This window comes from Aspergillus welwitschiae, assembly GCF_003344945.1.
Source record: "Aspergillus welwitschiae strain CBS 139.54b unplaced genomic scaffold BDQ94scaffold_93, whole genome shotgun sequence".
Taxonomy (NCBI): domain Eukaryota; kingdom Fungi; phylum Ascomycota; class Eurotiomycetes; order Eurotiales; family Aspergillaceae; genus Aspergillus; species Aspergillus welwitschiae.
The window spans coordinates 13,270-37,881 of NW_020798787.1; the positions used below are offsets into that span (position 1 = coordinate 13,270).

General features: G+C 52.7%; 9 protein-coding genes and 1 non-coding gene across 10 annotated transcripts; 5 read left to right on the top strand and 5 right to left on the bottom strand.

Annotated features, from left to right (window-relative positions):
• Positions 1-1,110: 1,110 nt before the first annotated feature.
• On the top strand, positions 1,111-4,019 carry BDQ94DRAFT_186433 (Zn(II)2Cys6 transcription factor). The gene is made up of 3 exons (XM_026775146.1): positions 1,111-2,741; positions 2,799-3,595; positions 3,650-4,019. Exons 1-3 carry the CDS (start codon positions 1,635-1,637, stop codon positions 3,912-3,914), a joined length of 2,169 nt encoding a protein of 722 aa, XP_026619708.1. The 5' UTR covers positions 1,111-1,634; the 3' UTR covers positions 3,915-4,019.
• Positions 4,020-4,408, top strand: BDQ94DRAFT_131429 (uncharacterized protein). Its single transcript, XM_026763965.1, has one exon. The coding sequence runs from the start codon at positions 4,124-4,126 to the stop codon at positions 4,370-4,372; it is 249 nt and encodes an 82-aa protein (XP_026619709.1). The 5' UTR covers positions 4,020-4,123; the 3' UTR covers positions 4,373-4,408.
• On the bottom strand, positions 4,400-7,993 carry BDQ94DRAFT_176218 (ATP-dependent 3'-5' DNA helicase; the record flags this gene model as incomplete). The annotated part of the gene is made up of 1 exon (XM_026772645.1): positions 4,400-7,993. One exon carries the CDS (start codon positions 7,991-7,993, stop codon positions 4,400-4,402), a length of 3,594 nt encoding a protein of 1,197 aa, XP_026619710.1.
• A 184-nt stretch (positions 7,994-8,177) lies between these two features.
• Positions 8,178-8,249, top strand: BDQ94DRAFT_t270. The gene has a single exon. It is a non-coding gene; the product is annotated as a tRNA-Arg (tRNA).
• Positions 8,250-8,752: 503 nt separating this feature from the next.
• BDQ94DRAFT_155124 (glycoside hydrolase family 76 protein) lies at positions 8,753-10,965 on the top strand. Its single transcript, XM_026768418.1, has 4 exons — positions 8,753-9,153; positions 9,216-9,463; positions 9,539-9,994; positions 10,060-10,965. Exons 1-4 carry the CDS (start codon positions 9,063-9,065, stop codon positions 10,651-10,653), a joined length of 1,389 nt encoding a protein of 462 aa, XP_026619711.1. The 5' UTR covers positions 8,753-9,062; the 3' UTR covers positions 10,654-10,965.
• A 457-nt stretch (positions 10,966-11,422) lies between these two features.
• Positions 11,423-14,291, bottom strand: BDQ94DRAFT_155127 (nuclear protein export protein Yrb2). Its single transcript, XM_026768419.1, has 8 exons — positions 14,152-14,291; positions 13,995-14,096; positions 13,575-13,784; positions 13,447-13,482; positions 12,860-13,371; positions 12,280-12,796; positions 11,920-12,227; positions 11,423-11,868 (listed from the first exon to the last, which is right to left on the bottom strand). Exons 3-8 carry the CDS (start codon positions 13,609-13,611, stop codon positions 11,803-11,805), a joined length of 1,476 nt encoding a protein of 491 aa, XP_026619712.1. The 5' UTR covers positions 13,612-13,784; positions 13,995-14,096; positions 14,152-14,291; the 3' UTR covers positions 11,423-11,802.
• Positions 14,292-14,412: 121 nt separating this feature from the next.
• BDQ94DRAFT_155128 (Yip1 domain protein) lies at positions 14,413-16,002 on the bottom strand. The gene is made up of 4 exons (XM_026768420.1): positions 15,683-16,002; positions 15,145-15,562; positions 14,932-15,084; positions 14,413-14,872 (listed from the first exon to the last, which is right to left on the bottom strand). Exons 1-4 carry the CDS (start codon positions 15,768-15,770, stop codon positions 14,623-14,625), a joined length of 909 nt encoding a protein of 302 aa, XP_026619713.1. The 5' UTR covers positions 15,771-16,002; the 3' UTR covers positions 14,413-14,622.
• A 155-nt stretch (positions 16,003-16,157) lies between these two features.
• On the bottom strand, positions 16,158-19,161 carry BDQ94DRAFT_131490 (pentatricopeptide repeat-containing protein). The gene is made up of 2 exons (XM_026763966.1): positions 18,203-19,161; positions 16,158-18,106 (listed from the first exon to the last, which is right to left on the bottom strand). Exons 1-2 carry the CDS (start codon positions 18,827-18,829, stop codon positions 16,391-16,393), a joined length of 2,343 nt encoding a protein of 780 aa, XP_026619714.1. The 5' UTR covers positions 18,830-19,161; the 3' UTR covers positions 16,158-16,390.
• A 943-nt stretch (positions 19,162-20,104) lies between these two features.
• BDQ94DRAFT_131494 (uncharacterized protein) lies at positions 20,105-21,193 on the top strand. Its single transcript, XM_026763967.1, has one exon. The coding sequence runs from the start codon at positions 20,396-20,398 to the stop codon at positions 20,903-20,905; it is 510 nt and encodes a 169-aa protein (XP_026619715.1). The 5' UTR covers positions 20,105-20,395; the 3' UTR covers positions 20,906-21,193.
• BDQ94DRAFT_131507 (putative C2H2 transcription factor (Con7)) lies at positions 21,102-23,808 on the bottom strand. The gene is made up of 4 exons (XM_026763968.1): positions 22,626-23,808; positions 22,249-22,429; positions 21,545-21,892; positions 21,102-21,326 (listed from the first exon to the last, which is right to left on the bottom strand). Exons 1-4 carry the CDS (start codon positions 23,307-23,309, stop codon positions 21,298-21,300), a joined length of 1,242 nt encoding a protein of 413 aa, XP_026619716.1. The 5' UTR covers positions 23,310-23,808; the 3' UTR covers positions 21,102-21,297.
• Between the last annotated feature and the right edge of the window lie 804 nt (positions 23,809-24,612).

Here is a 24,612-nt window from a genome sequence, read left to right on the forward strand (position 1 = left end):
TTGACCGCATCCACTACAATTGCAATGACTCTTTGAGGTGAAGGAGCAAGAAGTGCAATGTTATGAACACTAATACTCTACGTGGCTGTATAAGTTTAAATTAGGTACAATGCTGTGGTTTCCGGCGTCCTCACGAGTCAAACCACCGCAGAACACTCGGGATTTGCGCAGGGATCTACCCAGCAGCATCCGCAGGCACCGTGTCCATGATTTGAACGATCAAGGCAAGCATGGCCTCACTGACTCGGAGATCGTTCACTCGGGTTTTTACCTTGTGAAGGAGCCTCTCGGAGCCGGGCGGATCCACCCACCCATGGCTCCGGATGCACCCAGACTGCTGGCCTGATTCATGACGCTGTTACAGCCTCCGAGCAGAAGGTCGGGACTAGCTTCTACTTTATTTGAGACAATGCCCTAGGCTCTATGATTGAGCGGACACCCACGGAACCATGGCTTCTACTGTCGTCGGGGAGAAGCCGTGGCTGAAGATGACGCCGTCCCCGCTTGGCGGGGAGGAAACTATTCCCTTGTCTCGTGCTCAAGCCTCTTGGCAGGAGGATGAGCTTTTTGCTGGTCCTAATCTGATCCGTGGATGGTCTGGATAGGAGGATAGTTGACTGACGACTGGGGGGGACAATGTGGCGGAATGATAGTGAGATGATCTCATGGATGGGAGGCAATCAGCTAGCCACCATCCGGCCGGCTTGTACGGTTGTATACTACAGACTGAAGTATCTTGTCGGCACCTTCCGAAACCTCCTCCGTGATGGGGATCGTAGGCTTGGGCAGGGGAAGAGAACGGAATTTTCCAACAGACGTGGATAACCCATCGATAGGTCGTGCGTGAGAGGACGATCATCGAGATCCAACGCGGCCCACTGGAGCAGTAGCAGTAGTCTACTAGTAGCAGCAGTAGGAAGTTCAGGTTGATACTCCAACCGCCAGGCCACTAGGGAGGCTTGACTCCAAACTAGGCGGGCTTGATTAATGCCGGACAGACGAATGGGACAAAATTAAGGTGAGAACCACCATGTTCTAGCGCTGGCGGGTCATCCAGATAATAGAGGAGCAACGAGACTAAGGGGAAGGATGGGAAGTTAAAGTTGTGGTGCCCTTGATTGATTGCTTGGATTGCTTTTTGGATGCATTGCCTCTTCCGGTCAGCCCCATCCCCAATCATCTCTCTCTCTCTCTCTCTCTTTCTCTCTTCCCACTCCGCTCTTCTCTTTTACATCCTATTTCTCTCTCACTTTGAGCTTCCTTCTTCTACTCTTTTCCCATTTCTCCCTTCTTGTTTATTTACTACTGTTCTGCCACCTTGTTGGTGGCTTTTAATCCCCTCTACTCTTCCTCTACCTTTCCCTCCCCTCCCTTCCGTTCGTTCTCTTTGTTTCCTGTAATTACCCGGGGTCCAACTTGTTTGCTACCAAGTGTTCCATTTTCACCAGCATATCTCTGAGTCAACATCCTCCTCCTGTTAATTCTCTCCTCCATCAGCTCTCTTTCAGTGCGTGCTGGCTATGCGGATCGGGCCTCCCCGCCATCGGTGCCCATCCATCCGGTGCTGAACGACTGCAGTCGATGCCGGCCATCTCGACCCTCTTCCGCTTGGGTTCTTCGATGCGAATCACACCATGGCACCTCCATACTCCAGTTCCCAGGCCGCCTTGACCGGCTATACTCCTTCATTCCTGTCGCTACAGGACCAGAACGCTCCTCTCTCCGCCTACTCCATCCTAGGATCCGGTCAATATCCCGATAGTGTCGCATACTGGCACAATCCATCCGCGCAACCCCAGCCGCCGCTACCTCCCGCCGCCGTCGCCGCCTCCTATCCGTCCGTGCCCCCGAAGGCCCAGTCGCTCCTCCAGCCCACCTCCGATCAGAAGAAGCATAAGCGTACTCGCAGTGGCTGTTTCACCTGTCGATCCCGTCGCATCAAGTGCGACGAAGCACGTCCCGTCTGCGACAGATGTCGGAAGGGCAACCGCGACTGCGTCTATCCGTCAGCCACAGGTGCATCCAAGTCAGGAACCCGTAGCGTGTCCAAGCCCAGAGGATCACTGTTGCGTGGAAATGAGTCTTCCGCTCACCCGGGATCCGAGGACTTCCGCGTCTTGGAGCCCATCGCCGACGAGGATGAGGATGGAACTAGTGTCGGGTCAAGTACCCGACTGTCCCCAACAGCCGCACCCACATGGTCCAAACCCAACCTCCCCAGAAGACAAAGTGGTCAGTCTTTGAAGCAGCAGGGTGGGAGGCATGTTGTTGCGACCGACTTGGGTGGTACACGGATTGAGAATAGTAACTCGCCGTCCCCGTCCTCGGATACGTCATCTAGATACGACTCGCTAAGCGCTCGGTCGGCCAGTGTTGGTGTCACCCTGCCCGAACCATATGGATCCACTCTGCCCAGTATAGCACATCTGCCCGACGACCTGCGATTTTATCTCAACTACCATCAAGAATTCATCACTTACCGTCATTATTTCTTAAAACCGGTCAATGACCGGTTTGTCCATCAGAGTATCATTGAGCTGGCGTTGCAGTATGATCCCCTGCTGTATGCCGTGGTGGGCTTTTCCGCATATCATCATTGTGTTCAAAACAACAGTGGGAAACTATACACCTTTTTGAAATATTACAACTTCGCGTTGAAGCTCCTGCGCAAGTCCTTGGGCTCGGGTGAGCCGCATAATGAGGCGACTCTGATCACGGTGCTTGTCCTCACCACATTCGAGGTAAGACATTCAGCCAATTTTTATGCTTCTTGCAAATGAACCATACTGACTCGCCAGGAATCCGTCGGGGACTGGGTCAACCTCATTGGCCACCATCAGGCTGCTCACGCCTTGGTGCGGGAGATCCTAACGCCAGAGTCTGCCAACCTGAACGAGCTTCATAGCAACATCTTCGTTTGGTACGCCCGATTCGACGTGGTAGCAGGGATTTTGGCCGGAAATGAGACGATCCTAAGTCGTGATTGGTATGTTGCAAAAGAGGAGTATGATGCTCAGGAAGCCGCCCGCCATCCAAACGATGCAACGAAGCAACTGGCGCTGGCGAATTCGATCAACCGCCGGTTTGGCCTGGAAATGGCGTCGTTATATGCGAAGTTGTCGCGCGGACTGATTCCAGTTAATGAGTTCATTATTCAGAACGAGTTGTTGGGTCAGACATTGGAAAGGGTACGAACCATCCTAGAATCGTTCAACGACTCTGAATACACCGTGCGGGAGTATCCTAATCAGGTTCCCTTGACCCCGGACGACGTCGTGGATCCGTATGTTCCCGGGGGAATGCACCATGGGCCCCTGTGGGAAGTCAACATGACGTGGGTTGACTATTACTCCACCAAGGCCATGTACAAGTATCAGTCACTTCTTTCGGTCAAGCAATCATCGGTGGAAGAGTTACAATCCCTCTCGGTGGAGCTGGTCCGACTAATGGAGGCGGTTGATCGATGGCCCATGAAGGAAAGCGGATGCATCCTGGCGTTCAAGAACAGCATCGGAATGGCTGCCATGTTCTGTCCTCGCGATGAACGGTACATTATGTGGGCGCGGAGGAAGTTCGCTCAGCTGGAGCAAAGCGGGTGAGTGTTGCAAGTCAGGGAGATGTTGGAAGTCAGCTGATTGTAGTCGATCAGATACGTTATTGCGGCCACTTTCCGGGCGGCACTAGCAGCCTCGTGGCAGAAGCCCGAAGTCAATCGCTGGTGGTTGCCAGACGACGAAGGATACCCGAGCATCATCCGTGAGGTGCGAGCGATGACGGAAGAACGCACGAGCCACCCTCGAGATAACTTCGGCGAGGATGTCAGCCATATGAAGACGCTATTTTGGAACATCAGCTTGGACGACACCTCCAGCGAGGGGAGTCCCGCGTCGGTGAACACAGAAGGCCGACCATGACAGCCTGCTGTACAACTGCAGCTGGTTGCACAACAGATGCAACATGCTTCATCTGTGCATAACGAACCGAGTATATACATACAATCACACCCAACCAAGTACAGCCCTGGATATTCCAGTAATGAATCCAACGATGATCCATACCCTCCTCCACCACCCGGTCACGCATGGTCGCCGCTACGCCCTAATGAATAATCTCTGGTTATCTGATGACCCAACCCACATTCGTTTGCTCTCTCACGGTGACATGCGTGACCGGAACGAATATTGATACCCGGATACCAAACGAGGATTTACCTGGAGTAAGGAGATTGGATGGACGATCTGTCTACTTATTTACGTACCTACATACATACATACCCATTGGATCATACCTATGCGCTAGATACCCAATATACGGTCTACACACAAACATTATACAGAACAATGAACTCATCCACTATACGTATCCACTTTAAGAACCAAACCTAGAACCATCCCGATCTCTATCTAGATAATCCAACTCTCCCCGGCACCTCAACAGCAGGCACCACCGTCTCCAAACCCCCCCTCAACTCCCCAACACCATCTCCAACTCCCACCCCCATCTCCTCCCCCCACGGCAACCCATCCACATCCACCTCCCAGCCCAGCAAACACCTCAACACCACCCCCGCCCCAGCCTTACTCATCACCTCATTCATCTCCTTACACCGCTCATCACAACAACACTCCAAACACCCCTGCGGCATCACACACCCACACGCCTCGATCCGCCTCACAGCCCTTTCCAACAACACATCCACAAACTCAAACGCCTTAGCCGCAATCCCCGACCCACACGCTCCCCCCTTGGCATCGTAGAACGTCAATCTCGCGGGCCGCTGTCTCGCAGGGGGCTGTAGAATCTTCTGCAACTTTTCCTTCTTCTGCTTATTATCCAGCCCACCTACCCCTCCTGCCTCTTGCACAGCCATTTGTAACTTCCTCCCCAACTCTTTCTTCGCAACCTTACATTCCGTGCGCACGTCCCCGGGCGAAGATACCACAAAAGTTGGTAAGAGTGATAAGATCGCGTGCTCGGCTGCGTGTATCGCCGCTGCTATGTTTAGGTTTCTTGACTGAAGGATTTCCAGAGCTAGCGGGGGTATATCGATCCACATGCCTTTCGTGTGGATGTCGATCGGTGGGTTGTTGTCCACGGGTACGGCGTCGAGGATGCGCCCTCGTTTGTCGATTTTGAAGAAGCCGTAGACCACGGCGTGGATGAGGATGGAGCCGAAGTAGGCTTTACTTACGGTGGTATTGTTGCTTTTGGTATTGGTTTGTGAAGTAGGGGTTGAGTCTGAGGATGAGGTGGATGTGGGTGTGGGTGTGGTGGAGGAAGAAAGCAGACGGATGTTCTCCGTCTCGATGGGGTCGATATCAGTGTAATCGCGTTGCTGGGTCGTATAGTCGACGTGGACACGGGAGACACGGGCGAAGTACATCGTTGTGTTTAGTTCGTGCACGAGATATGTCTGCCCCTGGTGGAGGAAGATGCCCCCCTCGTAGATGGTGAAGAAGGCGCGGGAGGCTTCTACTTCTTCAAGGACGGCGTTGCGGGCGTTCGTGGTGTCTATGACGGCGAAGTGCTGGTCCTCGGTATCGCGGATGGCGATGGATCGGGATGGAGAGGGGAGGAAGCGCGGGTGGGTGTGGTAGAGGGAGGGGATGTGTTTATCTTGGAGGAGGCGGGTTTCCAGGAGGGAAGGGAGCTGAGGACCGAAGTAGGTTTCGTCGAGTGCAAGGGAGAGGGGTTTTTCGTAAGCCGCGCATTGGAGATGGGCTTCGAGGATGAGATCATTCGACAGGTCGATTTGCAGCTCTGTGTTTGGTTTCGTGAACAGTTCGTCCGGGTTACGCATGTAATGCTGGTCTGTGGCGTAGCGGTCACCGACGAGGATAGACAGGGAGTCCTTGTTACGTCGGCCGGCGCGGCCGCTCTGTTGGCGGAGATTGGAGATGGAGTAGGGAAAGCCCAGGGTGATGACTGCGTCGAGGGAGCCGATATCGACGCCTAGCTCTAGGGCATTGGTGGCTACGATGCCGAGGAGACGGCCCTCGAACATGTCTTTCTCGATATTGCGGCGGTCTTGCGGGCTGTAGCCGCCGCGGTAGCCCATGACCATGTTGGCGATTTCGGGACGCTCAAGAGAGGTGAGTTCGGTGCGGACGGCTTGGAGAAGGACTTCGCAGAGCTTGCGGATGCGGCAGAACGCGATGACACGGGCGCCGCGCAGGATGAGTTGGGAGAAGAGGCGGGCTGTTTCGGTGACGCTGTCGGCGCGGCCGGAAGAGGGGTCGTTGGGGTCTTTGTAGGGGGTGTTCCAGCAGAGGAATTCCTTGCGGCCGGAGGGGGAGCCGTCGGAGTCGATGAGATGGATGGAGTTGGGGTCAACACCGAAGATGGCGTGCATGTGTTGGGAAGGGTTAGCGACGGTGGCGGAGCAGGAAATGAACTGGACGGTGTGGTTGCCGACGGCGGCACAGATGCGGCGGAGACGACGCATGATGAAGGCGACGTGGGTGCCGAAGAGGCCGTTGTAAACGTGGAGTTCGTCGACAACGACGAATTTGAGGTTCTGGAGGAAGGTCCGCCAGGCGGCTTCTTGGGGGAGAATGGTAATGTGTAGCATGTCGGGGTTGGTGAAGATGATGCGGGCTTCGTCGCGGATGAGGTTGCGGCTGGGCATTGGAGTGTCGCCGTCGAAGGTCTCGACTAGGGTGCCTTGTAGGCCGTCCATGAATTGGAGGAGTTCTTGCATGCTGCGGCGTTGGTCTTGTGCTAGGGCTTTGGTTGGGAAGATGTATAGGCCGCGGCTGGAGGGGTCCTTTTCGAGTTCGTGCAGCATGGGGACTTGGTAGATGAGGGATTTGCCGGAGCTGGTGGAGGTGGATACGATGACGTGGTGGCCGGCTTGGAGGTGGTTGATGGCTTCTGCTTGGTGGGAGTAGAACTGTGTGATGTTTTTGGTGTTGTATAGGGCGTTCACTAGGTTCTGAGAGAGTGGGAAGGTGAGTTCGCCGTAGATGGCTGGCTGGGGGTCGAAGACTCGGTGTCCTTCGGGCACGATCTGCGCTGTGTACCAGTCCATTTGGCGGATCTCCTCCACGATCTCTGACATAGATTTACGTTCTTTGGGGATTTGTTGTGGGAGAGTGGAGGGTGCAGTGATGGGGGTATCTTCCTCTGGCGGCTGAGGAATCCAGGCGTTCTTTTCCGTCTCCAATTTCTCGACTGGGTCGACGGCTTCGTCTTCGCACTGGACGAGAAAGGCATCGATTGCATCCGTGAACTTCTTGTTTCGCTTCTCGATCAAGTCTAGCATCTGCTTCTGGCTATATACCGGCATCTTCAGATCCTCGTTCTTCATGCGCCGCACGGGCTTGGTTGGCTCCCCGGTCTGCGGATGCCTCACTTGTCTCTTCAGATCTCCGTCCAGCAGCTCGAAGAGGAGCGTCTTTGTTGTGGGCATGCCCGCATCACCGGGTGTATCCCTTCCAAGGCCTATTTGTGCTGTTTCGCGCTCTCCAGTCGTCATGACCTCCAGCTTGGCTTCATCGACATACTCGAAGCGCACCGCGCGTGGCACGAGGACTTTCACCCGCGCAACATCCTCCACTGTCAGTTCTTGACCTTGCATTTGCGCCTGCACCGCATTCTTAATGTTGTCGAACGTGGTGGCAAAGTGCTTTCGCGTGCAGCAGAAGGTATACACGAGATTCAGGGCGCGGTGTGTCCGGGAGAGGCTCTTGAACGCCTCGGGCCACGGGGCGGACGGAGTTCGCTTCGGTTGAGCGGGTTTGCGTTTTCCTTTGCGAGATTTCTCTGCGGTTGAGCTGGCACTGGCACTGTCTTCCGTCTCCGGCGTCTTTACCAGTGACTTCGAAGGGGGCTGGCGGCGTTGCCTTTTCTTTGGCGCTAGGTCTGTCGACGCGCTGTTGGATATGGGGTCGGGATGCTCGGAGGCATCGTGGTTTGGATCTGGCTCATCTTGGGCTCGTTTCCGACCCAATGATATATCTTCAGTGTCTGCTTGTGCTTCCGAGCCGGCCATAACGACACCCCATTGTGGATGCAGTGGATTCGCGTTCTGATATAGTCGGAGTGAAGCAGGTTTCGGCTGCGCAGAAACGCGATGTCACGTGCAACCAATATTACCCAAAAGAGACGTCGGCCGATATAGTCATTCACTTGTAGTACACAACAAGGCTAGTCGGACATTGTTAGTCAGGAATACTGGCCGGATGGCGCAATGGTAGCGCGTTTGTTTTCGGCACAAAAGGTTGCGCGTTCGAATCGCGTTCCGGTCGGATCTTCTTTTGCTTGCGGATTATTTTTTTGTTATTGCTTTTGGAGGGTGGGATTAATCCCCGAAAGATAATCTTGCAATGTGAACGTCATTATTGATGTGGCCATTGTTGATGTGTGACCGTTCTATTGAGTATGAATCTTTGAGATGCCACCACATCCGAGCGCATGGTTTGATTTGCATGGGGACCAGTTATGGGCATCTGGACTGTCAATTATTCAACACGGCGACTAGCTTACTGTTTCTCTAATCAGAATCCTACAGGTGAGACAGCGAACTACGGTTCCTCGTACTGGAGCTCTGATCAAGTGTCAAGTGTCAGTTGGGCGTGTCTCTGTTTCAGTTACAGTTGGGGAATGGTTCGCGCGCGCTAATAATAACCCGTTTAGGGCTGTCAGGCGGCGATCATAACAGGTCTGTTATGCGGAATCCGGGGAAAAAAGGGTCCTGTTCTTGAGACCCTGAATGCTCATCACCTTCATCATCAGCCTCCTACTCGTCCATCGTCTATCCAGATAACTTGCTCTGGTCCGGCCATCCCTCAGAACCGCATCCAACCCAACCACGACGCTCCTTTGTCCCAAATATAGCATCCCAACAGCTTGTCTTCGTTTTCGCCCAAAATGTCGCTCTTGGCCAGGCGTGCCAAGGGTCTCTGCCTCCCTTGGCGTCTCAGTCCGACCCCCTGAAAAATTCCACCATTGATCCCATCATGGCTGCCTGGTCGCTTCTATCACTTCGGCTGCTTCTCCTGTCTGTCTGGTTGTACTCTCCAACATAGCTAGATGGTCATCCGTCAGACACCCATTTCACCATGCGCAGTCACCACATAACCGCCTTCCTGCTGCTCCTGTTACACAGTCAACGGGCATATTCCGACCTGGGTATACAAGTCAACGATGCCAGTATGCCATTACCTACACCAATCCCTCAACTACATGTCCATCTCTAATCATCATGTCAATAGACTCCCTCGCAAACGCCGGCTCCACCATCGCCGATCCCTTGATGGAATTCTACAAACAGAACCAAACCGAAGGCATCCCCGGCAAGCTCACCGACACCTGGTACATTGCGGGGGCCATGTTCATGACCTTGATTCAATTCTGGAAGGCCTCAGGCGTCGACACCTACAATTCCGTCGTGCAGCATGACCTGATGTTCCAAGCCGGCGAGAACTACGACTATTTCTCCTCCAACTACAGTCAATGGCTGGTACATACCCTCCCCCCTCCAACGTCACCTGGTTCTTAGCTAGCATTTCGACTAATGACATATCTATGTCTACAGGGCAACGACGACCAAATGTTCTGGGGCCTCGCCGCCATCACCGCCTCCGAAACCGGCTTCCCCGAAGTCTCCGGCAAACCCTCATGGACGTCTCTCGCGCGCGCCGTCTTTAACATGCAAGTCAACCGCTGGGACGACACCACCTGTGACGGCGGCATGCGCTGGCAGATCTGGCCCTACCAGGCGGGATACACGATGAAGAACGCCATCTCGAACGGGGGTCTCTTCGAGCTCTCTGCCCGACTCGCCCGGTTCACCAAGAACGATACGTATGCCGAGTGGGCAGAGAAGATCTTCGACTGGTCGACGACGACACCGCTCTTGAACACGAATGCAACGATATGGAACGTGGCGGATAGTACCTCAAACGAAGCCAACTGCAAGGACGTGGGAAATAACCAATGGACTTACAATTACGGGACGTATCTGTCCGGTGCGGCGTTCATGTATAACTACGTATGTTCCTCCCCCCAACACGTCCCTTCCAATCAGAATCCCAGCTAACAAAGAAAATGAAATAGACAAATGGCTCCACCAAATGGGAGGAAAGGGTAAACAACCTCCTCACCTCCCTAACCACCAAATTCTTCCCCGAGAACTTCAACAATGGCACCGTCCTCTCCGAAGTAACCTGTGAACCGATCCTGTCCTGCGACCGCAACCAACTCGGCTTCAAGGGGTACGTGGCAATGTGGCTTGCCTTTACGGCGCTACTCGTCCCCTCGACCCACGACCTCATCCTCCCCAAACTGCAAGGCTCCGCGGCAGCCATCTCAAAGCAGTGTTCGGGGACCGGCGACGGATTGGAGAACCTGTGCGGCGTGCGCTGGCACCAGGATACCTGGGATGGAAGTATGGGACTAGAAGTACAGATGAGTGCGTTGGGCGGAGTGACGGGGGCGTTGATGATGTTGGGGGATGGTAGTTCCGGACCGCAGACGATCGATGAGAATCCGGATGCGGCGGAACATCATATTGATACGAGTGAAGATGAGAAGGACCCGACGGCGAAGGAGAAGATTGATACGGGGGATAGAGCTGGAGCGTGGATTCTGACGGTGGTGCTGGCGGGGTTGATGTTGGGGGCTGTGGGATGGTTGGTGAAGGCGCAGTGATTACCCCCTTCTTCTATTCTTATTCTTGTTCACTTCTTTTCTTCTGAATCATTAGGGTATATTTGATTATGGGTTTGTGTATATGGGTTATGGACATATTGATCGTTTGCCGAGGTATGTACTGCTGCTGGACAGACAGACAGTGGATTTCAAGTCTTCTTTTATTCCTTTCTCTCCATTTTGACCACTTACTCTATCAGAGCTTCTCTTCTCACAGATATCACTTATCTCACTTATCGCAGAGCGATAGTTAGCGCATATACATCATCTACCAAATGTCAATATACAGTATCAATACTCAAAGAATGTCCCTACTACAAAGTACTAGGCATAGTAACATCAAGTAAACATAGATAACAAAACACCGCATGCAGTTTCAACTATAGCAAGCAGATAGTCCCCATCAGATTTAATATCAGTAACGTACTAGAAGGATAGGCAGCAAGCAGTGATGTGAGCTATCATCCAACATGACACATCGAATCGACAAGTAAGTAGCAAGCACTAAATGACTCGTACCTGCTGCCTTAAATGCATACACGCGCATGCATGTAAGCAGACATCCCACCTGATCAACTCTGCATGATAGCATCTCATCTGATCTGATCGCGATAAGATTAGCTGCTAGCTTACTTCCTTAGTTAGTAAGTAGCTTCTTGTGAAATGTCGATCAAGAACTAGGTAGGCTAGATCAGTCTATACGGTGGGTCTACTATGTATCTATCTGCTTCTACTTCTCTCTACCAGCGTCATCTTCAAATACAGCATACAGCATACAACTTGGTACTTGATAAATACCTCCTAAACCAAAGAAAACATACACGAAGAGAATGTGTGTATACTAAAAAAAATAAATGAAATAAACAAAAGAAAGTAAAAGTAAAGTCAAATAAATAGGTGATGGTAATTCCCCAATCCACGCAAGACAAGACAACCCCGGTTCTTGACTCCTCGGCCCAAATGCAAAATGCCAACCCACTCGGTTAATTTTCTTTCCTATGTAGATAATGTAGTAGTTCCTAGATTCCAGTCCAACGATGGGACTAGCACTGGTTGTATTGGTGGTGGTGGTGGTAGTCGTAGTAAATTACTGTCGCTTTTTGAAGGTATCCAATAGACACAATTGTGTGTGCTGCAACTATTGCATGATCACTGGTATTCCTGGAGGTCGCGAACAACGCGGTATAGCTCTTTGGCGAGGTCTTCGCTTCCGGTCTACGGGCGTCAGTCTTACGTAAATATAGAAGCAGAAAAGGGGTTACTTACTCTGAGCAAGATCGGAACGGAGCGGCCATTCTCCAAACTGGCTAGGTTGATCTGCTTCGACTTGGGCTCCTTGCCCTGTCCATCACCAACCGTCATTCCCTTGAAGATGGGCGTGTTCAACATCACGCGCAGCACGCCGTCTGCGCGCATGATCATGCGAGCTGCCTTCTTGTCCTCTACTCCGTCCGTGACGCGGACGTTGACCTTGAAGGTCCCAATGCCGCGCTCTCTCCACTCTTTGTTCGTGAAATGGAACAGCTTGGCTTTACATGAGAAGTATGTCTTCTCGTTTTCCTCACCAGTCTCGACTGCGCCTTCGTTAGCTTAACCGAATGAATCAACGACTGATAGACCACTTACTCGGACGTTCGTAGAATCTCTCGTCCGTCTTATCTTGCTCGAACTCTCCCGGGCCGCTGTCACCCGCTTGTTCTTCGTCGTCCTCCTTTTCTTCATCCTCTTCAGGGGCCCCGAAAGCAGACGTCTTGGAGCCGCCTAGAACGCTGGGAGCACTAGGGGAAGCAAAGCTCGTAAGTCCACCCGCGGGCTTGGCCGCCGCAAAGCCACCGCTGAACCCGGAGAAACCAGACCCGAGTGCAGCGAATCCCGATGTACCGGCTGCAGAAGCAAATCCAGTAGCAGCTGGCTGAGGAGAGTCCGTCGATGCCGGAGATTTGAAGACTGAGGGTGTGGAGCTTCCGAGGGAGCCAAAGGGTGATTGTTCGGAGCTGGCGAACGCAGCCAGACTTGACGCAGCAAAAGCAGATGATGATGTGGCAGCAGCAGGTTTCGATGCCTCCTCTTCCTTGGCCTTCGCACCGATTGACCCGAATGGCGAAACCGACGATGTGTTCGCAAACGCACTGGTAATGGGAGCCTGTCGAGCGCCGCAGCGCATCAGTTTCTGTACTCAGCCATACCATACCTTGATGGCACTTACCGATTCCTTCTCTCGCGCATCATCCGTGTGTCTCTTCTTCTCGGGCTGTCCTTCCACTTCAGACTTCTCCGTCGACGCCTCCTCCGCGGCATTCTGGTCTGCTTTCTCGCCCGAAGCACCGACCGTTGGCTCGTCCTTATCCAACTGGTCTCTGCTTCTCTTCTTCTTCGGAACCGCAATATCCCGTGTCACTTCCTCCCCCTTCTGTGGCTGCGATGGAACTTCCACATCTACATCCGCATTCGCATTCTCCTCCTCACTGTTCGAGTCGCGCGACCGCTTGCGACGGTGGCCTGCATCGTCTTCGTTCTTCTCGGGCTCATCCTCGTCGAATGATCGCTTCCTGCCTCTGCTGCTGGCCCTGCTGGAACTTCCTTCCTGCGCACTGCCAGTCATGTTGGCGTCGCCGTCCGTCGAAGTCTTGGGTGCCGAGGTAATCGAGGTCTCTTTTAACTTGTGGCGGACGGGGCGCTCACCGCCGTCGTTGTCGGATGCTTGCGAGTCGTCTGCAGCTGTAGGAGTAGTCAGCGGTTAGCTATCAGCACAGCACACACATGACTCGCAAAACCAAAGATAACGTAACATACCTTGACGCTCCAGCACTTCCTTCTTCGTCTCAACCACTATCCCCACTGGTCAGTACAGTCTGCTCGTCTAGGACCCTCCGCGACCGCAAATGACGAAAATTTCAGATCAAGAGGTAAATGATATGTACCTTCAACCCCACCATTCCGCTCAGGATCCGCAGCCATGGTAATATGAATGGGACAAATTCACAACGCTTGCCGATGATAATGATGTATCCGCGATACGACCGAAAAGGGAAAACGGAGCAAGAAAACTGTGCGTGCTCACGCCGAGGACATGCGTTCTAGGCAAGCGATAAAGCAAAAGAACCGGGTCGAGTGTATCCGATAAATGAACTCTGTAGCATGACGTAAACAGACGAGGTTAGCCCATTGAAGCGAGCATAAGCAGCTGCATAGGGAGGCAAGCTCTCTCGCGATAGAAGAAAGACAGGTCAGGTCGGTTGGGTGGCCGGCCCGCGGACGCAATGCGAGGTTGCTTGCAGGACCATGCGATGTGCTCAGATGGGGAGGGGTGATCCAGAAGATCTACTGGGGACAGTACGAACAGAGATAAATCGATATCGTACACGTTGAATGGGAGTCAGTCTGGTCGGACAAGCCCGCACTGATAGATAGCTAGCAATCAAGCAAGCAATCAAGCACTGAGGCTGAGGGGAACGTCAGAGTCGGACGGAGGAACGGGGGGGGTCGGGCAGGACGAACTGCAGAGAGAGTCTGGACAGAGGGAACAGATAGGTATCTGTATCGTAGATCCTTCTGTCTTCCTTTTTTTCGTATTCGCAAGGGAAAAGAGGGGATTAGAAAAGGTGAGGGCGGCGTTTGGGGAACCCACGAAGTCGGAGGAACAGACGCAAGCGGGTGACGGAGTGCTTTGTTGTCTCGCTCGGGCGGACAAGCTCGGTTTGCTGGTCGCTCCGGTCACCGCTCGCTCTCCACCCCGCAGCTACAAAGTACAATCATATGGGATAGTTATTGGAACAGTGTTCTATTGCTCTGAACATACAAATCGCAAATGGGAAATCATCCGGAATTGATACAACATAGAAATCCACGCTGACTGACTGACTGACTCCTCCGTCATCATCCTGATCTTGCACCTCCAGCTTGTCTCAAGCCACACCCTCACCCACCGATACCATGCCTACGACATCGGCTCCTTCCCATCAATCCATTCTAACTGATAAAGCAGAGACACCCGATCGCAAAATAAAACACGAACAGCGGGTATACCGCAATGCCGACCCGGTTGCGCAACACGCCCGAACCACCCAGGATACTCACGCCCGCCGCCAGCGACCACGCAATCAGCACTAGATACACCGGTATGCGCGCAATAGTCGGAAGGCCAAAGGCACTCAATAGAGAGGCAATGACCAGAGGGAAGAGCGTGTATCCGATAATACAAACCGACTGGAAGAACGAGCTATCGGAAGAAAACATTAGCAATTGCCCTTCATCCACCAATCTGGGGAAAGAACATACATATTCCCACCAAGCAACTTAATCTGCAACGTCACGACCGCCTCCCCAATCCACACGATGGAGAAAACGCCCGAGAACACCAGCGACGACTGCTCATCCTTGGCGCGCATCGACAAGAACATACTCAGCAGGAGGCAAAAGATCAAGGGACCCCTAGAAGCACCCGTTAGCACATCCCAGGCACACCCAACAGTAGATGTAAAAGAAACTCACCAAAGATCCCAATCTCTCAACCCCTCACTCATCCCACCCTGCAACACAACATCGGCATCCGGCCAGCGTCCTACCATGTTCCTCAATCCACCCCCAAAGCCCGTAGCCTCACCTCTCTCCGCGGCACCAATTCCACCCCCACCGCGCTGCAACATGCCCCCAATGAGATATTTAGGCCACAACACCTGGCGCATCTTCTCCCAGACGGCCCGCAAGTCGCGCGACAGCGTCTCCCATACCGTCTCGTCGATGGTGCTCTGTGTCGCGCGGCGGTCTTCGCCGCCGATCGTGGACGTCAGGTAATTGCTGGAGAAGTTGCTTCCGCCGCCGCGAGCGGAGCTCGAGGCTTCGGGCTGGATGTTTCCACGGAGGGGGGCGGTATCGGAGGTGTCATGGAGGGGGTCGTCGGCTTCGATGGCTGCGATTTTAGACACATCATGTTAGTAAAGATGTTTGTATAGGTACATGGGGGGTATGGGAGGGATCGGAAACAAAGGGAAGGTAGCTAGCTAGCTAGGTAGGTAGGTAGTTCACATACCGTCATCAGCTTCAATCACATCGTCGTCGAGGATCGATTCATCGTCGCGGATGTCCCCATGGGTGTAGTGTGGTTGTACGCTGGCCATGGTGTTTGTCCTCTGGGTTGTTTCGTTGGTTGGGTTTGGGTGTCGCGGAAGTAGTACTGATAGGTCACTGGGACATTGCCCGCTCCGGCTGACGTGGACTGCTTAGTGGATTGCACTGGGCTGGACAGACCGGCTGTACCCAGAGAATATAGGATGGTAATCGCAAAGCGAGGTAAGGTACGAGGAACTTAGCAATGGAACTCGGATTTGGAGAAAGCTGGGCTGGCACGAGCAGAGCAGCCCGTGTCGGAGAGGCTAGAGTGGCATTCCTTACGTACGCAAGCACGGGCTGAATCCGGCAGGCGGAAGAGCCCATCTGAAACATCAATTAACTGTCGATCGACATATCTATAACTAAACAATGGATTGTTTTAAATGAATATATGCCCAAAAGATGATGAGTACTATGTTCATGTTCCAAGAGTATTATACATATAGTCCTCCCCTTCAAAATGTGCTATGATACATCGACTTTTCTATAACGCCCGATTATGCTATACTTTGTACTGAATAAGAGTGGAGACCACGCAACATGGCGTTAGATAGATCCACTTGGATGAAGCAAAAGGATCCGAATGGCCCTCGGCTGATAGGACTGGACTGGATCAATAAGTAGGAACTCATGGGCTGGGTAATTCTCGCTCTGCGAATCTGTTCATTTGCTCCTCGGTCGCTCCGACCAAGGTTTTCCGGAACTTCGTTATAATGCTCTTGTCGGAGTATTTCTTCAGAAGCTCGGCGTGGCGCTGGACCTCTTTGAAGGTCTCCGGGGGAACATGTTGCTTGAATTCTTTGACCGAGTCAAATAACCTTCGCGTCATGGTAAGTGCCTTGAGGGCATCTTCTCCTCTGATCACAGCCGCCGGATTGGTCTTCGCCACCCGGGCCAGGTAGAATTGTCGAGACTTCTGCCCCAATAGTTCACTGGACACGGCTTCATCGAGGTCCCGAATCAGGGGACAGAGCCGTTCTGCGGCGGATGTGATTAGGCTGGCCTTCAGTTTCACGCCTAGGGCGCTGAGATTGTCTGATTTGGCGTCTGCTCCCGACTCAAGGCCAGCGAGGGACATTAGTAGATCTGGACTATCCTCCAGCGAATGGACCAAGTCGAGATATTGGGTTATGGACCGAGCATCGGGAAGCACGATGCCGTTGGCCATGAGATCCAGAAGCTCGTTGGCGTGTCTGAACACGTTGGGGTTTCTGCGGTCCCGAGTACATGAGGCCATGGATATGCGGAAGGTCTTTCCTTCGGTAGGTCCGTTGGGGTCCCGAGTCATATCGCGTACCACCTCCACGGTTTCACGACTAGCCCGCGCAGCACGTAGAATGCGTAGGTATGCGTGATAGCTAACCGCGTCAGGTACGACCTTATGCGAGTCATCTCCTTTCGCAAGGTACCGCCAGTATTCCTTTGCAGCGGCTGTCCCTTGTGTTATCGACAGGCAGGCTTTGAGAAGCATAGTGAGCTCCCTGTTTCCCACCTCAATATACGAGGGGAGGGCCGCTTCATCTTTCACAGAGAGCCTTGTCTTCGCGGGCGGTTTCACTGTGTCAACAACAGGGTCGAAAAGATGATCGAAATCCTCTTCGGCCTCCACATCCTTCATATCCTCGGGTTCGATATCAGGTAATCTGTCTCCCTCGTCGACAAACGGGATATCGTCTTCCAAATCCGCATCCTTGTGCGGGGAAAACACCCGCGATTTCTCCGAAGTTGGCTCTATCCTTTGCTTCGGGGGCTCCTCGGCGAAGATTGGAATACCAGCGGTTTGATTATACAATGCGAACACGCACCACACATCGTGGTCACAGCTTGAGTTCTCCTGCAACATGTGGGCCATGGCGTGAGCCAGATAATTGTCCATGGGCACCCGGCCCTTCTTCCATTGGTAAACAATGTCAGCCCAGACCCGTTTGGCTTCCTGGATACCCTGAGCTCTCCTTTGCAGAAGCGGCTCAACTTCAACCTGTTTTCTTTCCGCCGTCTTGATATTTCCCTTATACAACTCCGACGTTTCGGCCCTCGTACTACCTGCGATAGCCCCTAATAGCGTGGTGTAGGTCAATAGGTCCGGGGCTAGCTTGCCGGACTCCGGCAGTGCACCAGCAACCTCCCATAGAACTTCCATATCTCGGTGCCACCAGCAGACCTTAAGCATTGCATTGGCGTGGATGATATGGGGTTCGACGACGGAAGTCTCAGCGTAGAGCGACATGTAGATTTTCGAGGCCAATTTCACCGGCTTGAAGCCTCTAATGTCGAAGTCCTGGCAGAGACCGTTCAGGAAAACAGTGTAAGATCTCGAGTTAAGTTCGATACCTCGCTTTTTCATCTGTTACATTTCAAATGAGCATTTGGTCAGCCATGGATCGATAATCCAGAAACAACAATAACGAAGAAAAAAAAAAGGGAGAAAAAAGGAACATACATCATTCCAAGCTCTGAACGCAAGCTCCGGCTCCTTCTCACGCAATAGATACTCCAACAGCCGATTAAAAGCCGCAGTGCACCTGAACCCTTTGCTCTGGGCCTTATAAACAAGCGACACACCAAGCGCCAGGTGCCCATCTGCCAGACAACGCCGGACGCGCTCGGCCAGCGCCAATGGGTCACGCAGCCATTTCAACTCCGCATTCACCACAGAGAGAGGAACGAAGTACGTCTGCGGCACCCATTCCCTCCGAACAAGCCGACGCAGTAGCGTCCGTTTATCAAGCACTTCTTCTGTGGTGGAACCAGACTCAGGAGACTTTTGTTTTCCATCAGAGTCTGCAGGCTGACTCTCCCTTTCTTCCTCCTCCTTCTCACGAGGTGCACTCTCCTCCTTAAAGGTGATATCGGGTGGGCCCTCCGCGGCCACAGCCTCGTGCATTTGCCTTGCGTGCAGAGTCCCAATCCGCGCAGAGTGTCTCCATGGTATCCCTATACGAGGTCCAGATTCCGCAATGTGAAAGAAAGATCGGCTCGGGGTAGTCCGGAGCCATTGTGTGCGGAGAAGTGGTCTCATTGCCACGCTTCCGGACCGGAGAGCGGTGGCATTGCCGCAACGAAGCATCTAAGGCGGGGAACGAAGGACACGCTGTTCGATTCGTAGTGTAAGATCCAACTTCCTTTATAGAAGAAATAGAAAAGGCAAGAGGTATATTCCAACCCGATTGCCACTAGGTATCGTGGGAGGGTAAGGCGCGTAAACCGTAGGAAACTCGGAAGTCGGCGAAGAGAATTCTGGAGGGAGAGGCAACGGCGCAGACGAAACAACCAACCAAGGGAATATCAAATGCAGATGAATGTAGAAAAATATAGAAATTAATAGAGCCAAACCACCACCTCTACTGCAGCCAAGCAGGAATAAAGGAGGATGCGATAGAGAAGCAAAGCACCAAATCCAGCCCAAAGCGAGCGTCGACCTCCGAACAATCGCAAACTCCGCCGTATCGCATATCTGCCCGCTAGGACCGATAAGGTTAGTGCAGGCTATCCCCCAAATGCAGCAAATAACTCCGCTCCGACAGACGCAGTCTGCCTCAGGCATCAACACCGCGAATACGGCCATCGTTTTGCGCATAACCGCCGCAAGCCTCAGGCACATGCAGGACTAAAGTATGCACGCATCCATGACTAGACCAACGCCTTTTCCGACGTACTAGCTCAGCTAGCAACGTAGCTCAGAAGCTAGCTAGTCAGCCTATATTACCGACAGAACGGTCAGCCTTACACCGCTAGAAATTTAGATCCCTTGCGGCCTGAGCTTAGGCATCCATGAAGGAGGGGGAGGATAGCGGAGGAGGAGGAGGAGGAGGAGGAGGAGGAGGCTATTTCGCGGCGGGCATGCAGCAGTCCCTGCCTTGCCCCCCCCCCCCCCCCCCCCCCCCCCCCCCCCCCCCCCCCCCCCCCCCCCCACACCCACACCCCCCAAAAACGGCCGCTAAGGCGGCCAGGAACCAACAAGACTAGTAACCTAACCTAAAGCTGGTCTGGGGTTCAGGTACAGCCTAGTCTTAGTGTCCAGGAGGGTTACAGGTACCAGGTACTACGCTGGTACGGTGTACTCACTAGTAAATTTGCCGGGGAAGCCCGCGACTAGTTCAACCAGAACCAAAGTTATCCTCTCTCTCTCTCTTTGCCTTCGCCCTGTCAGGTAAGTGGTAAGAGTACAAAGTAGGTACTCGGATCTCGCCTAAGGCCTAGAATAGATAGCTCCAACTTTACTTCCTACTCACCCTCCTCCCCGTGGTATGTATGTTTGATAACTTTAATCACTACCGAAGTATGCGTCGAAGGTTCCATGCCTGCTGATCCATTACCACCACAGGTTGATAGTTTAGAGGAAGTATTCATGGACGGACCTACTACTGATTGAATCTCACCGATATTGCATGATTTCTGAAAGCCCTTCACGCAGACTTTGTTAGTCACTTTCCGCGGCAATAGTCACTCCACTAGTCGGCTTATTGCCACCGTGCGTGATGCACGCTCGTCTATTAAAGTTAACGGATTGCTATTCATCCCAAAAGATCTACCACATGCGAGTCAATATACAGAAAGAGGCCTGGAGGCCCTCTGCCGAGTCAGAACCGCTAATGCACGATCTGCATTTGCAGATTGTCCGGCCGTCGAAGCAATGCCCACGTTTTCCGGGAATTACAAGAATAGTTTCATCGATCATGCAGGGGCATGGAGCTATGCGCCCTTCTTCTCCGTCCATGTCAGTGCCCTTTCGCTACCCCCGATTCAGTCGAATTGCAGGCGTAGTTGCATACAAGTATCCACAGAACAGTCGAACCATTGTCATTTCACTCAAGTAATTTACCCACTATCTTCCCACCTGCAGCCACGAGACAGGCAGCGTTCGCCTTCCAATCGGTCTCGCAGCCACATTGGTGGTCCACTCGAAGATAGAGGGCGGGAGAAAGGAAAAGAACCATGTGCATCAGAATCCGAAGACTTCCGCCACCCGACCACAGACCCTGAACGGTCTGCGGAGCAAAAGAACATGGACAAGAATATTGCACAATTTCGGGGACCAAAAACCCAGGGTAACATAATTTGGTCGGAACACATCAGCAAGAGAGAAAAGGACGCGGACACAGTCAAGAAGAATCACAGAAGAGGAAGATCACAAGAATCATAGCAGTAAGCCACGTACAACACAGGAGAGCGTTTAGTAGATAAAACAGTTGCCGCATAATTCACAGGAAAATGTAGAAAAGCTAGTTAATGCAGACGGTCCCGCCAAATGTCCCAAGTCGTAATCCCTTGGCCGGTAATGGCGTAGGGAAGAAAAAGCAAAAGACAACAACCCCCCTCGATTATCCTTTTTTCCCCATGCGATCTAATTCAAAAAAACATAACTGGGACAAAGTGTAAGTCGCAAGGCCACTCTTTTGACTGGAGCAATCAAGGCCAGAAAATTGGTATCATGTGCGCAGGAACTTAGAGAATTAGATCCGGGGATGGCGATACGGGATTAGGAGATATTGTATTAGAACATGCAACCTGAAAGAAGTAAGGGAAGCTGGGCATCTATTGCGGGTAGCTGGTCGATTGGTTTTCTGCGAAGCCGTCATCGATCAGCTACAGACCTTATAGCAATAGATCCGAAGACCTCCTTCTCAACTTTTCTTGAGCTTTTGCAGCCGGGTATGGTGGTCGTGTGTCCCTTTTTGTTTCTTCTTTTCTTTTTTGGGGGTGGTTTCTTTCATGTCGCATGCGAGACTTGCTCATGACCCGGTGCCGAGAAGGCAAACATAACAAAGGACTGACTACTTACGTGGCTGGTACACTTGACCGGTCTGTCCATAAGGGGAGTGAGGGTAGTTTGGCGGGTATGCCATCTGCCCATTGCCCTGATACACCATACCTCCGGCTCCAGCTCCGTACTGCCCCGGTACCTGACCGTCGGCAGGTTGATATCCAATGGGAGGTAATTGAGGACGAACACCACCCGGGTAGGCAGGTGGTTGCCCAGCCTGAGCGGGATCCGCAGGATTGGGTGCGTCGACCTGGTTGGCCTGGGCAGCTTGAGCAGCGGCAGCACGCTCGCGCTCCTCAGCAGCCTTGCGCTGGGCCTCTTCCTCCTTCTTTCGAGCTTTCCACTCTTTGCGAATCTCCTTGAATTCTGTATGATGGAGGGATTAGCATGATGAGATGCAACAAATAGATGAAAAGAAGTGTGTTGGAAGGGGACAGAGTGGGTGGTTAGGATGCATGGTGGGGATGGGACAGAAGCAGCACGAGGGGATGGTCGGAACAAGTCAAGAGATAGATAGGAGCTACTGAGTCGTCGAAGACGCTTAACCTCCGCACCGGCTTGTCACGCTACTGCGATCCGCGGCGCTAAGGTAGTGTAACACGACTAGCGCGTGCCACCCGCACTAGCCCCATCCAGAGTTTCGCGACCAACAAAAACAACAGATGCGAGAGCTGGAGGATCCAACTTGCAAAAAAAGGCGCAAAGACGACCAACAAACTCACCTTCGGGTGTGCGCTTGGCGCCATGAGACTGCATCGTGACGTGGGCGTTCAGATGGTTCAGCGTACCATACGCCTTCTCACATCCGTTCCACCCACACTTGTACATCCGCTCAATCTCCTCATACCGACGACGGGGCCGCTTGTGCTGCTGCGCGCCAGGAATGGGAACAAAGGAGTATACCTAGAGAAAGCATGTGGATGAGCCTGGGATCTTTTTGTGACAAAAACAGATGAAAAAGCGCGCCGCTTCCTACGTCCCGCGAGGCAGCCTACGTAGCTAGCAAGCCCCTGACCTCACCTCGCGGGACGTCCAAGACAACAAACCAACGCAAGTGCGCAGCCCTTGGAAACAGACGCCAAAATCATCAAAAACATACCTGGCCAGGGCGCGGCCCTGCGGTCGCAGCAGGGGAGGCGGGACCAACCGTTGTGGCAGGAGTGGTATAGGGTCCAGGCAGACCGTGTTGATGTTGTCCATACCCATGCGACCATTCCGGACGCGTATACATCTGAGGCGGGGGCGGAGGGGGGTGCCCCTGGTATTGTGCCATATCGTGACCTTGGGGCTGGTAGGGAGAGTAGGGAGGAGGATAGGTGGGGCTGGATGCCGCGATTGAGGGATCTATAGGAACGGCCGCGTCAGACTTCAGGTTCGTGTGATTGCGATGGTCATGGTGCTGCCCATCACTGAGGGTGTGCATGGACGGACTTGTTGCTTGAGCCATACCTGCCGCTCCACCGGCTTGGGTGTTAGGCGCGTGGTGGTATTGAGGCGGGCGGCCGATGTACTCGTGGTAAGCAGGAGAGCGCGCGGCGGGCGGCTGATTCAGACCGTAGTCTGACTGCGGCGTGTTGGAAGACGAAATATTGGCGGCGGGGCGGACCTCGGGTTGGGGGGTGTACTGAGGAGTAGGGCGGACCTCAGTCTGAGGGGTGTATTGAGCAGTGGCAGCAGCAGAAGCCTGGTCTGCAACTGGGAGTTCAGAATGGGTCGCAGCAGACGGTGGATATGGATAATGCGAACCTGACTGCGCGTACTCCGAGGCAGGTCTGTTGTCCATATAATACAATTTTCGCCGCGAACGGGTTGAGAGATCCCTGACAATCCTCCAAAAAAGAAAGAAAACTAAACACGCGAGCCTATACAGACGCGTCGAGAGAACACAATGAGCTTGGTGATTTCACAAGAAAGGAAAATGAAAAAGAGACGTCGTAGTGGATGGAATGGGAGGGGAGAAAGAAGATTGCTTTCTAACAGCAGGAAGATCAGGATGGAGTGGTAAGATCCTCGTTCTTCTTTTCTTTTTTTTTTCTTCTCTCCCTCTTCTCTTTTTCTTGTTTCTTTTTTTTCTTGTTGGAACGTACTATTTAGTGAATTCAGGATAGAAGACCGATGTGATCAATGGAAAATTCCACAGCAGGTCCTGCACGTCCTGAAATGGGCGCGTTGTGTTGAAGGAGACGGAAAGTGAAGTGGAACAGAAAAGAAAGAACCAACGCGTGATCTGGCGCGTATGGATTTTTGGACTCTCTTTTTTTTCAATACACTGACAAAGTGTGAAAGAGAGCGCGAGCGGAAAGAGTCGCAAGAAGAAAAGAAGAAGAATAGTAGGTATAATGAGAAAAGAAAATGGTGAAGGGTAAAAAAAATAATGTATCGCAAATAAGGACCAGGGAAACCGAGACGAGGTATTTGGTCTTCGGGGGAAAAGTAGCGCTGGATCGTGATGCTTAATTGCCTTAGTCGCCTGTTAGGGTGACGGAGAATGGCCTTGCAGGTGGCGGTAAGCACGCACGACAGCACGAGGAACCCGCGGGAGGATGGAAAGGGACGGTCCTGTCTGCGCTCGGGCAAGCTTTGGGTTGGAGGGGAAAGGGAGGGGGGGGAGTGGTGAGGGTTTAGAAAGCAGCCAGGGCAGGGCCAAAATAGTCTCTTTGGCCGGGACGAACAAAAACGAGTAATAATCAAATAAGATTCCACCAGGTCAAATCCGCGATAGCGCTAAGAAAACGATGCCTCGATCTAGGTGGCAACGCAAGTAGCACAGTCACCCTAAATTCAAGACGGAGGAAAAAATGGTTCGATTACTACCCGGAAAAAGAGAGACCTGGGCAGAGGACGCGGCCTAAAAGGCTTCGGACAGAGAGAGCAAAGAGGCTTTTCGGCAGGAGGAAAACGCAAGTTAGAGAGAAGCACCTCGTGGGATCCGAGGATACGGTGGAGCGCGCGTGGGCCCCGTAATTTTTCAACTCCCTTATGGAGTAGGGAATAGTAGGTAGGAAAGAATCAAAAAAAAATATTATTATTAAAATAAGTAAAAAAAGGGAGCTTGGAGGCAAAAAAAGTAAAAGATAGTAAAAAAA